Source organism: Balearica regulorum, chromosome 1 (assembly GCF_011004875.1).
Source record: "Balearica regulorum gibbericeps isolate bBalReg1 chromosome 1, bBalReg1.pri, whole genome shotgun sequence".
In the NCBI taxonomy this organism is placed as follows: domain Eukaryota; kingdom Metazoa; phylum Chordata; class Aves; order Gruiformes; family Gruidae; genus Balearica; species Balearica regulorum.
The window spans coordinates 72,027,429-72,040,962 of record NC_046184.1 but is presented as its reverse complement, the minus strand read 5'-3'; the positions used below and the strand labels follow the sequence as shown (position 1 = coordinate 72,040,962).

Genomic DNA, 13,534 nt, shown 5'->3' with positions numbered 1-13,534 from the left:
AACAGAACATAACTTAGTCAAAAAAGAATAACATTACAAAAACTACATGTGTTTGTCTTAAGCCTACAACACAATGAAACAAGGTCATTTTGTATTTCTTTTTTGAAAGAATCAGGAGGGAATATAAAAACAGAGTGCTTTTAATTTCTCTTGGAGATACAGAGATTTGACTCAATTCTGTTTGGAAAGCAAGACAGAGCAAGCAATTGAAAGCCTAATTAAAAATAAAAGTAAAAATCTTTCACACTTTCATCTGAAAATTTCCACCAGTGCAAAATGGACAAAGGTTTGTAAGAAGCCAAGAGAATGATGATATCCAGCTAAAAAAAAGAAAAAAAAAAAAAAAAAAAAAGGAATCTACAGAGAACTTATAACAATCCAGAGCACATTATAAAATTAACTCTGCATCCATCTCAGTTAACCTGTTTGGCTACTATAATGGCATATCACACAACAATTGGGCCAAGATTTTGATCAGAAGTAATTTATAACATTCATACCTGCTCTAATATTAGGTATTAAAGGTTCAAAACCTCTCAAGAGTGTTCCAGACTTCCTTATGCTTGTACAATGACTAACACATTACGGACATTTCTGAAAACATAACCAACCACAAGTACTACTAATGTCAAGTCTACTAACAAATTCAGATAAAATAGATAGGTATCTCTCAGATAACAAACCATATTGACTCCAATTTCACAAAGCATTAATGGGTTAATTATACATCTTACTAACTGTGAATACAAACTTCCATTAATTAAACAGAGCATCACAAGTGCTTTTTAATTTTAATTAATACAGAGAACACTTTAGATGACTCATGATTATTTTATCACACATTACATAAAGTGAATAACTTCACAACAAACTCTGAGCCTTGAGACAATGAGTATTTTAGGATATTGAAATATTGTGGGTGTATATACAAACTAATCATGAGTTCTAAAACTTTTTAGATCATCTCCTCTTCTTGTCATGTCTGGAATCCCTGATCATCCCACGTTCTCTCACACATATATCCAATATATTTGAAACTGGGGAAACAGGAAGAAAGGATAAAAAAAAACCCACCACAAACTGCAGGGTTCAAATACTTTTTACCCTACAGCACTAAAAATACAGGACATTGCACGGCTCCAGCTTCTGGAGAAGGCAAAGAGAAAAGAAGGATAATGAATGAAGGGTCCAACTACTCATCACTTGCTGGAAGGTGTAGAAGGTAACCAAGCTAGCAAACTTATAGTCACATCTGGTACCATCTGACCCATTCTAAGGAACAGTCTTCCCAGCGACTGTGATGCCTCTGCAAACAGAGCCTTCGGGAGGGACCCTGTACAGTTCCAGTACTGAGAAAGAAGCCAGGAAGTCCAGCCAGTGATATTCACTCTTTCCCAAACCTGAAGAAAACAAACACTGGCAGGGTTTTGAACTCTGGGCAACAGATCAGTCTGGTGTTGCACACTTCATCACTCTGCAAGCTGCTCTTCTCTCTGCTTAGCTGGTGGAGGACACAGAATTTATATGAGGCTTCTTCCTCAGTTTCAGAACTAGCACAAAACTAGTAACACTAAACTTATTGCGCCTATATTTGAAAAACACGGATTGATAATCTTGCTGATAAGGAAATTTTCTGCATGTGAACTCAAAGAATTGAAATCTCAATCTTTGTTACTTTCAACTTCTGTTTAAAAATACGTTTCCAGTCTTCAAGGCTTACATTATCTCCCAAACCACAAACCAACATGATGCTGCCTTCTGGATTTTGTAGGCAATTTCAGTGCCTTCCAATGTTGCAGTTTTCCATGAGCTGAGTGGGTTTCTGCCTCAGCATTTTAGCTTGGACCAGGAGGTTGGTCTTGAAGCAAATCTCCCAATCTTTCACTCTTACTGTGCTTTGGTTTGCATGGTACAGCAAACTGGATTTATTTTAGATAAGACTAAAATGCAAGGTGCGTAAGGAGCTCTACTGGACTAGTCTGAATATAAACTGAATTGCTGAATGAAAACACGGCAGAGATGTTTGGTCCTGAGCACCGATACGGCCCTTCACGTTGCTCCTGTTTACTATGCTGTTTGTTAATGTATCTCACAACTGTTACTCCAAAATTTTTGGCTACCCTGAATCCTGAGAAGACATGTATGCCTACACCTAAACTAGCCATTTAAAGCTGGACTGACTTAAGCACTGTATGAAATATCTATAAACAAACTGATGAATACTTATAAACAATGTGATACATCCTAGCTGTAATGGAGACATGAGGAGTTCTGCAGCAGCTGTCCCGGGCTAACACTCCACTCCACTTACTGTGAGAAAATTGTTAGCGTTACTCTGCTGATAATTAGGACAGCAATGGAGACCAAGGGAGGTGAACTGTGGAGGGTGACTGGTAATATGACTGAATTTTTTTTACACATTAAAAAGCTGATTCCCTGAATGCATTTCAGGACATATAAACATATTTATCTAGATAGTGATTTTAACAGCAGGGGAGGGAAGGAAAAAAAAAAAAGACGACAACTACAAAAACAACTTCTTAATTTTGAAAAGAGGGGTATAAATATATACCTCTGTAGCAATCTCAAGCCTATGTAGATCTTTCTCACGGTCAGAGGTCTGTGCTAGCAGCTTCCAATTTAGAAATATACTTCAAGCTAACAGGGCAGAAGCAGCACTTAACAGAGCTCTACTGTGTTATTTGGCCAGCATCATCTATATAGTGGGAAAGAAGAGTAGGAATAAGACTTTTACTGGGGAGAGACCGATTTTTGCCTCATCTCATATTAGTCTCTAGACAGTAGCATTAGACTCCAATGAGTCTTTCTGCCACAAAATAGAAACTTCTCCAAGTTCCATGTCTATTCAGGTTCAATTAACATTAATGAAAGGGAAAATTTATTTCTATACCCCTCAACCGCCTAAAACTTTAGTTGTACCACACACTTTTTGTTCATTCCTCATTATCTTCCAATATTAGGTAAGTTCCTGAGTTATCTCTGAAAACAGAAACACCTTAAAAATAGGTGTGGCAACCACATGAAATGTTCTTCTGTTCTGTAATTTACTTTCAAAACCAGTATTTTACTCCTCTTTCATCGTGCTGCAATACACAGAGCCTCTACATACTATATTCAAAGATGGTAAGACAACTAAAAATTTCAGGCTCTACTGTTGATAGAGTATATGATAGATATGAACAATAAAATAAAAACACAGAAGAAATTTAGTTGGTGCATCCAGGTACAACCAACGGGTGATTCCTATACAGTTATCTTTAAAAGCAGTTCAATTTGTTAGCCTTAAATAACCACTAGAAAATGCTCACTAATATTAGCTGTGCTTCTACTCTGCAAGCATTCATCTCTTTTTAAATAGTGTTGCAGTAATTCAGACAAATTTACATTTGAAAAGTGATGTACAGCAGTTACACATACAGTCACAGTAATCATATTAATATTTTAAGTGCACTTAATAACTAGAATAAATAGACAGGAGGAATGAAAAGTAGAACAAAAGTCTACTTCTTCAAGATACAATAATTTCCACGTGAAGTGAAAGTGTCACTAACCAATGAAAGTAAAGAAATTACAATAACTAGGCCGTAACAACCTCAATTTCCTTCTCAAACACTGTGAAACAAATATGCTAAATGGCATTTAAATTTCTCTTTTGAAAGAGGAGTGTGAAAAATACGTAAAACATGCTCCTAAATTTTAATTCATTTTGTACATTTAACCTGAGTGCTTCCAAGCTAGTTCTGTTGCAACTTATCCTCTGTGTAAATAGTGCGATCTACATCACTATTACAACTCTAAAAATAAGTTATCCTGGGTTTTCTGCTTGCTTGGTTGTTTTAGGCCTTAGCTGGTTTGGGGTTTGTTTTTTTGTTGTTGTTGGTGGTGGTGGGGTTTTTTTGTTTTGTTTTAAATTTCCTGCATGAACTTATACACAATCATTTGAAAGCTGAAATTATGGATTTTGTTACTGTTTAATTCATCTGAGACTCCTTTATTTTTCCCCCAGCAACACAGAAAGATTAAGGCACTTTTCTCATTAAATAACAGTTTTCTAACGCAGGTCAAGGATTCTGCCTGTCTAATGAGACATTTAAAACAATATAAAAAGGTTTCCAAAATGCACTTTAAAAAAATCTTACAATGTTTACTACCACACGGGAAAGAAATTATTTCAATCCAAGTTTTTGAAATTAAGGAGTCTGCTCAGTTAAAACACATTCCAAAGTTTATTTTTCTCTCGCAGGCTGGATGAATCTGTCAAAAAGCACTTCTCGGGGTTAAAGTTTTCAATGACTAGCAAAAATATGGGGCTTTTTTCCTTGTTTACCTGTTAATTGCTGGGTAGAAAAGATTACAGGGATCTTCTCTGCCATCACTGACCAAAGTTGTTACCTTGGTGTCCTAGCAAACTTAAGAAAATTCTTAATTTTGTAGCAAATGCACTTTCTTCTATGAAAGCTGTCCAAAAATGTAAAAAGATGCATGCAATAGCCTTATCAGATTTATCCAATAAACTTTAAGTAGATATCATTGAATCTATCACCTCAATAAACATCTGAGCATTTACCTTATTCTTCTGAGAAGCTGGGTGAGTGGAGAAAGTGGGACACAAATTCAGGTGGCCTAGGACTCTCCAAGAATTTTCCCAGGAATTTTTTCCTAGGAAACCAGGACTTCTACTTCTGGTCCAATGACAGCAAACGTCATCGTCTGCCCTTTTATTTTACCACAAGGACACCTTCCACCTCTCTTGGACCTACTTCTATACACAATTACAATTCTATTTTACACAATTAGTATTCTATTCTATTTTATATAGTCAATTGTTTCTGATGGTGCAATTTCCATAACAATCCTTACCCAATGTCTGATCAGTCACTCAAGATTTTGCTCATTCACATTGATTAGGAAGGTCAGATTCTGCAAACAATTTAAGCGTGTGCAAGTCATAAGATCTGAGATATCTTATAAAAATTACAGCTTCAGTGATAATTTGCTTCAGACACCTCAGTTTCCAAATTAAACATGAAAGGAGACAAGTGCCCTGAAAAAGACCTATACTTTCTTTCTCTTATTCAATGGAATACTAATAAATACCACTGTCTAGTACCATGCGGAATAATTGAATTATTTTAATTTTAATTTAATTTGGACATAAAGACTTACTCTGCCCACAGGGCTCATTGGATAAGCAGCATAATCTGATGTCAGATTATAGTTAGTTGCTTCACATATCATGCTTCCTGGTCGCTCCTTCTTTTCTTCAGATGTCATTGCTGCAGCAGTCCTGAAAATAGAATATGTAATAGCACTAGAACATGCTGTGTGCGCAGACTGCTATTAAAAAGCACCCCTAGATGTAGCCTAATACAGCCTGTGTCCTACTTTTCTAATTTAAAAGCAATTCACACTTCATTGTAAAGTTACCTGCACTGTGTTTTAAACTTAAGTCAATTATAGATGAACTTTAAGACATTTTAAAATAGGATTTCTCTATTAGTGTAAGGTGTTGGTGGGAGAGAAGAAGATAGGTATGAGCATGAGATGGAAATGGGAAGAAATACTCTCTAAAGACCCCATATATCTTTGTCCCACTTCAGTGAGAACACAGAATCCTAGAATCGTTTCAGCTGGACATGCACGTTTGTGAAATCTCACACATTGCAGAGTTCGGAAGGTTTTCACTCCAGCCACCATATAACGTGTTACAGCAATGGTGGCAAGAAGGACACCCAATACCCAGTCACATAAAATCTTGAGGTCAGGTATGACTTGTATGCATACCTTCTCATATTGTTGTGTATTCTACAAAACTAGTGCAAAACTGATTGTCCCTAAGTGATTAACAAATTTATTCCTTTTTGGAAGTTTACTGGATTATTATGTAATATATAGGTCTTTTGCTAATACTACAGAATAAGAAAAGTGACAAGTGGAAATTCACACAGTGCATAAACACGATGCATTTCTATCATATAACTAATTTTGGCTACCATTTTTATCTTAAAAATTAGTATTAAATACTTAATATTACTTTCAAAATATTTAAACAAGTAAAACTGTATACATGCTTGGAAAAATAAATTAAATATTGCAATTAGCAAACACTGAATCTTACTTCAATATTAACAAGTTTTAAAATATGTATTTAATAGACTGAAACAGATGCCACTTACTGTTCATTCACAACAAAAATACAGTTGTCCTGTGATGGCTGTCCTGTTACTGGATGTTTGCAGGTTACTTTTCGTTCATTATGACTGCAGAAGAGAGATAAGGAAAATTATGGGGCAATTATTTTTTTATTTTCCAACTCGAGTATATAAATCCAATATATCAGCCAAATTAAAATGATTGTTTCATTATGACATATAATGTACATGTATACACAGAGACATATATAAGCTAACAAAAAGGATAAAGAGTATTAAATAATTTTCTTGAATATTCTAGAAATAGATGGAAAATATTTGCACTGGGTTGATAATAGTTTTGAATTTAAAAACTAGAGCACTAAGAGTGGTAGTAGTTCATATATGATCACTGATAATTCACTTCATTTAAGTCTTTATATATTCCTAAATAGGATTTCAGCTAGACAGGGACAAGTTAAACACAAGACAAACAGCTGTTCTGTAGGGATAAAATAACAAGAGAGTAAATGCAATTGTCTTCTAGCATAGAACATGAAGATATTAGTTTAAAAATTTCAAATAATACAGATAGATGTTCAGTGATTGGAACAGAGAGGTGCGTCATAATCACAGTTCTACTTTGCTGGTGCCTTTTTAAATCCATAGTGCAACCCCCCTGCAGCGTTGTTCTTGGGAGCACCTCCAAGGGGCCAGGAGCCTGCCAGCTGAGGGCTTCACCCTCACCAGCACAATACGCTCACTTTGCAGTATCTCGTTCCCCTGAACTGCACGTGTTGCTAGATCACAGCAGCTCCCACAATTTGGAAGAATTGGCAAAATTCAACCACTATCAGTTGCTGCCACTCAAGAAGGAAATGTTTTGACTTGAGCCCTCCAGCCCTAGAGGGGAAGGAAGAGACAGGGAGAAGAAGAGTTGCCTTTACTGCCTACCAGATATGTCAGTCAGCTGACAGTCATATCTCATCCCTGCCACAGACCGGGGCTTTTCCACCCCCAGCTTCCATGCAAGTGGCAGGGTCTCAGCCCCAGTTATGCTAGGAGCACACCTGAGAGCACGGAGCTGCCAGCTGGCACGGCGGCAAGACTATACAACCATGAGAAGCAAGGGTGGCTGAACTGCAATAAGCCCCTCTGAACTCTCCAGCCTTGAAATGCAGGAAGAAAGCAGGAAAGGTGCACCCATGAAATTTAAACCTCGTTCAGTGATTAAAAAGCATACAAGCAGAAATCAGACTAAGAAAGGGCAATGAGCATATAACACAGATGCGTTATTTGGATATAACCCAGATGCTTCAAAACAAACTCACCTCTTCTGTTTTTAATACTTTAAATACTATTTATAACCAAAAAAGTATATAACGCAAAACCCGCCAGTATCTGAAATCAGCACTGCAAATCATGAAGAAAGTAATTCCATTTGATAGTATTTACTTTTGCAAAGAATATATGATAATAATCTTTTTCATTTAAGGTATCTTATATAATACTATGCTTTTCTTATCACAAGTTCAGCCCTGAAAAATATTCTTGGACAGAGAACAAACTTGGACCAAAAGAAAACAGTGCTTCAGTTGCAAGATAGCAGAAGAGGTTCAGAACACAATCTTTGAATGACACTTCATCCTTAACACCTACTTCTTTTATTGCCTATTCATTTAACCTTCTTAGCTTTCAAAACCATGAAGCACAGCTCATCTTGCAAATGTTATGCTCTCTACCCTTCTGGTTTCTTAAAAGAGCCTACACTTAATATGACTATCTTAACGTTCCCCAGGTTTCTTGAAAATTCCTTTGGATCATAACATTTTGCAATTATGGAGGCATACTAATTAAAAGTTACCTCCAAAGAAAAGCCTAATAAAATATTCACACTACTTCAGTCAGTGGATAGTTGGCTAAGTCTGCATAAACCTAAAGCGCAAGATTAGAAAGATAGCCCAATTCTTAGCACTTTCTTCACTGGGATTTTAAAACCCTATTAATACCTAAATGGATAGACATGTTATGGAGCTTAGCTAATGAGCTAGCAAACACAGGTACTTTATCTTCACGCTAAATTCAGCGGAATTCTAAATTTAGCTTCTGAAGAAGCTTCTGTTGCAGAAATGCATCCATTACAATGAGGGGACAGAAAAGAGATGACCTGAGTACATCTGTGCCATTCCTAATTGGCATGGTCCTACAATGCCTGTCAAATTAAAGAGGCCCAGATTGGAGAGCATTAAAATTCAAAACATTCCTCAGGAAGCATCCAGGTTTTTTTGTGATTCCTCTTTTTCTTCACTTCCAAAACCTTTTTTTTTGTTCTGACATTTCAGAAACCCTGACAAAGTGGAAAAAAAAAAAAAAAAAAAAAAATTATGGTGATGAGCTGGCACTCTGCAAGCTTTGCCAAAACATTGATGTCTTGTTCACGTTAAACCTTGATAGCTGGCTATCAGCTGACATCCAGAAATGTAGAAATAAATGGATCAATCAGGACTTCTGCTCAAGGACCATCAATACTCAGGACCGCTACAGAGGAGGGACATACCATGTTTTGTATGAGTGCGCCCGGCGCACACTGTCACAAGAAGAGGGAACGCTCAAAGACCGTGAAGGGGAGGTCACACAAAACCAGGAGGGAAAGCAGGAAGGGGAAGGACAAGAAAAGACACTGGAAATTCAGCTTGTACACACAACTAGGAAATGTGATGACTGTAAATATGTCTAACTGGATGAACAGATTTTAAATACTTCCATTTGAAAACTTTTTCATTGCTCATCTGAATTACTGCATTTTTGGCATTAATTTAGCTGATATTTTGACAAGACTCCTCAAAATACTTGTGTAAGGTGTAGAGTAGCTTGATAATTACTGTCATAACCCTCCCACATAACAGTAGGTTAAGGCATTTGTTTTAAACTCGATCTTGCAGACTACAGAGATTTTCATTAAAACCAAGCTACCATTTGATATTCACAATCTTCAACATTTGATTTAGACAGCTGTTTGGTAATCCATGAATTTCTGGGTCCACATACACACTTAGTATTTCACATACTACAGTATAACAATACATATCTCATCAATAAATCTCAGGGGAAATAACGCAAAAATTGTGAGGTGTTTTTTTTTTTTTTTTCCACTGAGAATTCTAATTTTGATTTTCTACAAACTCCAGTATGTAATTCAGAGTTTCAACTCTGCATATTTATGTGTCTGTACTTTCATTATGTGGTAAAGAGTGATTCACTTTGACACAGGCAGCTAGAAGCCAGGGTGTTAACTTTTTGCTTATGCAGAGATACAGCCTCCAAGAGGTATATGGAAACAACACTCCTCTTCCTTCCCTCTCCAATCAATTTTTCATATCAACATGCTTTGAGAACACAGAATAACTATACACACACACACACACAATTGCACTTATACTGAAGGTTATAACTGACTCTTACTATTTTAGCATCCATAGTTCAGTCGTATTAAATGACATGCTAAACACTAGAGCCAAAGAGGGAAAAATTCCCTGTGTATTTTATTAGCATTCATGAGCATACTCTCCAAATTCAGTATGTGGCATGAATTATTCCTCATTAACATTTGCTACTGGGATTTGCTGGGCTCCAGGAATTGACACAGCTGACTAAGATGATGTGAGGGATAAGCATTTCAATGCAAAATAAAATATAGTTCTTGCATGCATCAAGATAATATTCTGTTCTTAATTCCAGTAGTGTCCTGGGACAACAACTTGCTATAAAAGGATGGAAACAAAACAAAACAAACCAACAATAAATAAAAAAACACCCAGAACACAAAACCCTAACCACACCAAAAGAGCTCATGCAGGAGCAAGTTCCAGTTCTAGCTGTCTCGGTGCAGGACAACTGATACCAACACAACAGCACCAACTTAACTTGATCTCTTTTCCCCAGAATTTTTAAACTTCTCCTTCCCAACCCTTTCCTCTAAACACAACGAGCTTTGGCATCATTTTGCAGGTAGCTTGGCTTTGGCATATGGACAAGCCCTCAGAGCAAAAGGATTTATCTTGTTCAGGTTAGAAGTTGACAGCAACCTTGAATTTGACTCATGTTATTTGCTTATCTGCTTTTTCTCCTTTCCATCCCTTGAGACCCTTAATCTCTACAGAAGACAGGATTACTTTGCTTATTTTCACCAATTCTAGACATGTTGAAAAAACCTCATTGTGTAGTTTTAATCTACTCACTAAATGGACAGACAACAGAAATCTTTTTGAGAGCCAAATGTGATCCAAGTACTGCTAAAAAAGCCCTCAAATAGATCATTCAAATATATTATTCCATTTGTAAGTAGGAAGAGAACATGTAATTCCAGGAGCAGCACTTGCCAACAGAAGTCCTACGCAAGCAGGACTCTGTTTTTGTTCTACCTTGTGTTTTACAGGATTACTGATCCAAAAATGCTGTGCACCGATATTTTTTTTCTAACACACACCACCTCAAAATCAGCAAATTCAAAATTCTGTCCAGTTTTGCCGTTTTGCAATTGCGATCATCTTTACCAGGTGTTTTTTTTAGATAGGGAATAAACTCAGATAATAGCAGTTGACATGGAAAAAAAGAGATATATAATCCAGTTGTACAGGAGGATGCACGCAATTAAAAATGAAGGGTTAGACCATCTTTCCTCTGGAACAGAGCAATTCACTCAGAAGTGGCAAGAAAGATCAAAGTACTAGGGTGGGGACAGTTGGTTTGGGGTCTCTCCATTGTATGATTTGGTTGAGTTCCCTGTCCTCTCAAAAAAATGGAGCTGGGCCAGAACTCCCAAAGACACATCTGGTTTTCTCCCACTAAAATTAAAACTAGATGCCACTTCAAAGCTTCTCTCATGCCCCTTCTTTGTAGGCTTCATTTATGTGTTCCTAAATGCTAAGGCCTTCTCATTTGCTCATTCTCAATGTGACCATCAAAGCAAAGGCTGAATTCTACTTCACTGAAAGAATACAAACAAAATCATAAACCAGGACACAACTTTCAACAGGCCTCCATATCTTTAATTTAGAAAGACTGCTCCTTTTCACAAATGAACACTGAAGAACACATTCCTGAAGAATGCTACACCAAGTATCTGCCTCCTCTTATCTAAGATTCACAAGTCTGACAATCTCATCTCTATTATGCAAATATGCAACCGTTATATATCACAAATTTACTCACAGTACCTAGATATATTTCATGTGAGAAGCAATTTTATGCATTTTTCATACATGCTTCATGACAAAATACTTTAAAAGATTACAGATAAGGTAACAAGGCAAAAATTACAGGAGTAATGAAGTCATCCTCTCTACATCAATGCTGAATCTTTGCACTGACATTTAAAGGTAAGATTAAAATGGAGACAAACATAAGACAAGTCTAGGCCAGCTTTATTATGCTTCTGTGAAGCATTTCATTCCTGAACTAGGGGAAAAAATTAATAAAGTCACATCAGCAGTTTTGACCTTGTATGCTTGCTTTCTAGCTTAAGAACTTCTCATTTCTAATTGAAATAAATGCAGTGACTTACAGTTATCTAATAAAAAGTTGTCTGAATTTGGAAAAAATTGAAGTAAATGCAGTCCCGACACAGTTGTTACCAAGGATGTGGTCTGTGGCTGTACCAACTCTTCTATTTTACTAAATCCGTAATGCCACATTGTACAGTAAATAGCAAATGTAAGCACTTTTTTGTCAGTGCTATCATACCCTACAATTACGAGCCTTTTTCCAATTAAGCTTTTTAAACGACGACTTGGGAAACCACACTCCATGGCTCCACTGGAAAACATATGAGTATGGTAACTTAACATCAAGGAGTCTGAACAAAAGAGAGTGTAAAGAGACAGCAAGTTTCAAAGCAGACGAAGTGCCGACAGACCTGTATAACATTACATATGCTGCTAAAAGCAAAGTGTTTATAATTCTTTGTGTGTGCACAGGCTTGGGAACGTGCATACAAAATTCTACTGTTTTTCTTGGCAGACAATGCAACACCTAAACTATAGTCGTTGCTGCCACCATATTTTTTTTCCTACGAGTTTATTTTTTCAGGAAAAGCATCAATTCTGTAGACTTCCCTTTTAAGCCCTCCTTAGTTCAAAGCAACGCTGTTACAGTTATGGGAGTTTTGGTATCCTTGCTGCTGCTGTAATGAAAAAGCACCTGGACATCTCTCTATAACTGACTGTACACCAGCTTTTCACTTATTATTGATATTTATTTTTCAGAAGATTAAGCACTACTGCCCTGAAATAGCAAACCTCTCTTTCAACAGGACCATTCTAAAACAAGACTTATATTCCAATGAAAATATTTATGTAAAAACAAAGCCTTTTATCACTTGAGCAGATATGATTAACATGTTCTCATGACATACTTCCAATGTAAAACTGTAAGTTTACGTAATTAAGTGCAAATACTAAAAATTCTTTACAAATGCTAGGATGAAATACTTTCCAGAATAGTATATACTGTATTACAGATTGAGAAGCTTTTAATAAGTAACTGTTGTTCCTAATCAAGCACTGCATTTTCAGAAAAAGCAAGTGTTATTGTTTTCAGTTTTCCAAAAACTTCGTGGGAAGGTGTCTTTCACTCTATAAATAACGTATTTGGGAAGTTATAAGACACTGGGACTTGGTAACAGCCACAAAAGCCACACACCTTTAAACAGAAGTGTGGCAATTTGTGATATGTACTTGTCATGTGTCATCAACTTACATAACATTTCACTACATACATTTTAAGCCCTGGGCCACAGTGTCTAATATAGTAACTTGATAATAGCACTGCAGATGAAGAAAATTTTCAATTGTGTAAGCATTAGTCTGTAGTAAAAATGACTAATACATCGTTTGCTGTTTGAGATAAATTTGAGAAAATAGCGACGTGGGTGTTAGAAGGCAGAACTATCCATAAGCCTCAGATTTGATAGTTGAAATCCAAGCGTCCCGTAATTGTTAACTACCTGGAAAGCTTCCAAGAACTAGAGTAAACATAACAATTCTGCAGTGAAAACCCACAATCTGCCTTCTAAAGAAAAATAGGATTTGGAGTAGCATGGCTCAGCAGGTGGCTTGTGGACCAGAAGCAGCACTGGATGCTCCAATCTGGCTGCTACTGCCTCTTCCTGTTGAAGACTGACAGCAGATGCCTGAACAGCTGATGCTGCTCAAAAGCTTGCTTTCCCAATGCAGAAGGGACGCTGCAGCCTCTCATGAAGAGGTAGAGAGGATGGAAGAAGTAAAAGCTAACTTGTGGAGAGGGCAACAAAAAAGCCACAGTCAACAGCTGGTCCAATACAAAGAACAAACTCTCTATGCTGCTGAAGCTAGACCACCCAGATT

The 13,534-nt window shown here is 36.8% G+C and overlaps 1 protein-coding gene across 18 annotated transcripts in view; it reads right to left on the bottom strand.

Annotated features, from left to right (window-relative positions):
* Positions 1-13,534, bottom strand: part of PLEKHA5 (pleckstrin homology domain containing A5) — a 175,191-nt gene that overhangs the window by 66,730 nt on the left and 94,927 nt on the right. For all 18 annotated transcript variants that reach the window (XM_075757884.1, XM_075757831.1, XM_075757763.1 and 15 more), the window contains exons 4-5: positions 6,198-6,281; positions 5,188-5,308 (exon numbers count right to left, since the gene is read on the bottom strand). In XM_075757884.1, the coding sequence (XP_075613999.1) occupies positions 5,188-5,308; positions 6,198-6,281 (205 nt within the window). The remainder of the gene's footprint in view (positions 1-5,187; positions 5,309-6,197; positions 6,282-13,534) is intronic.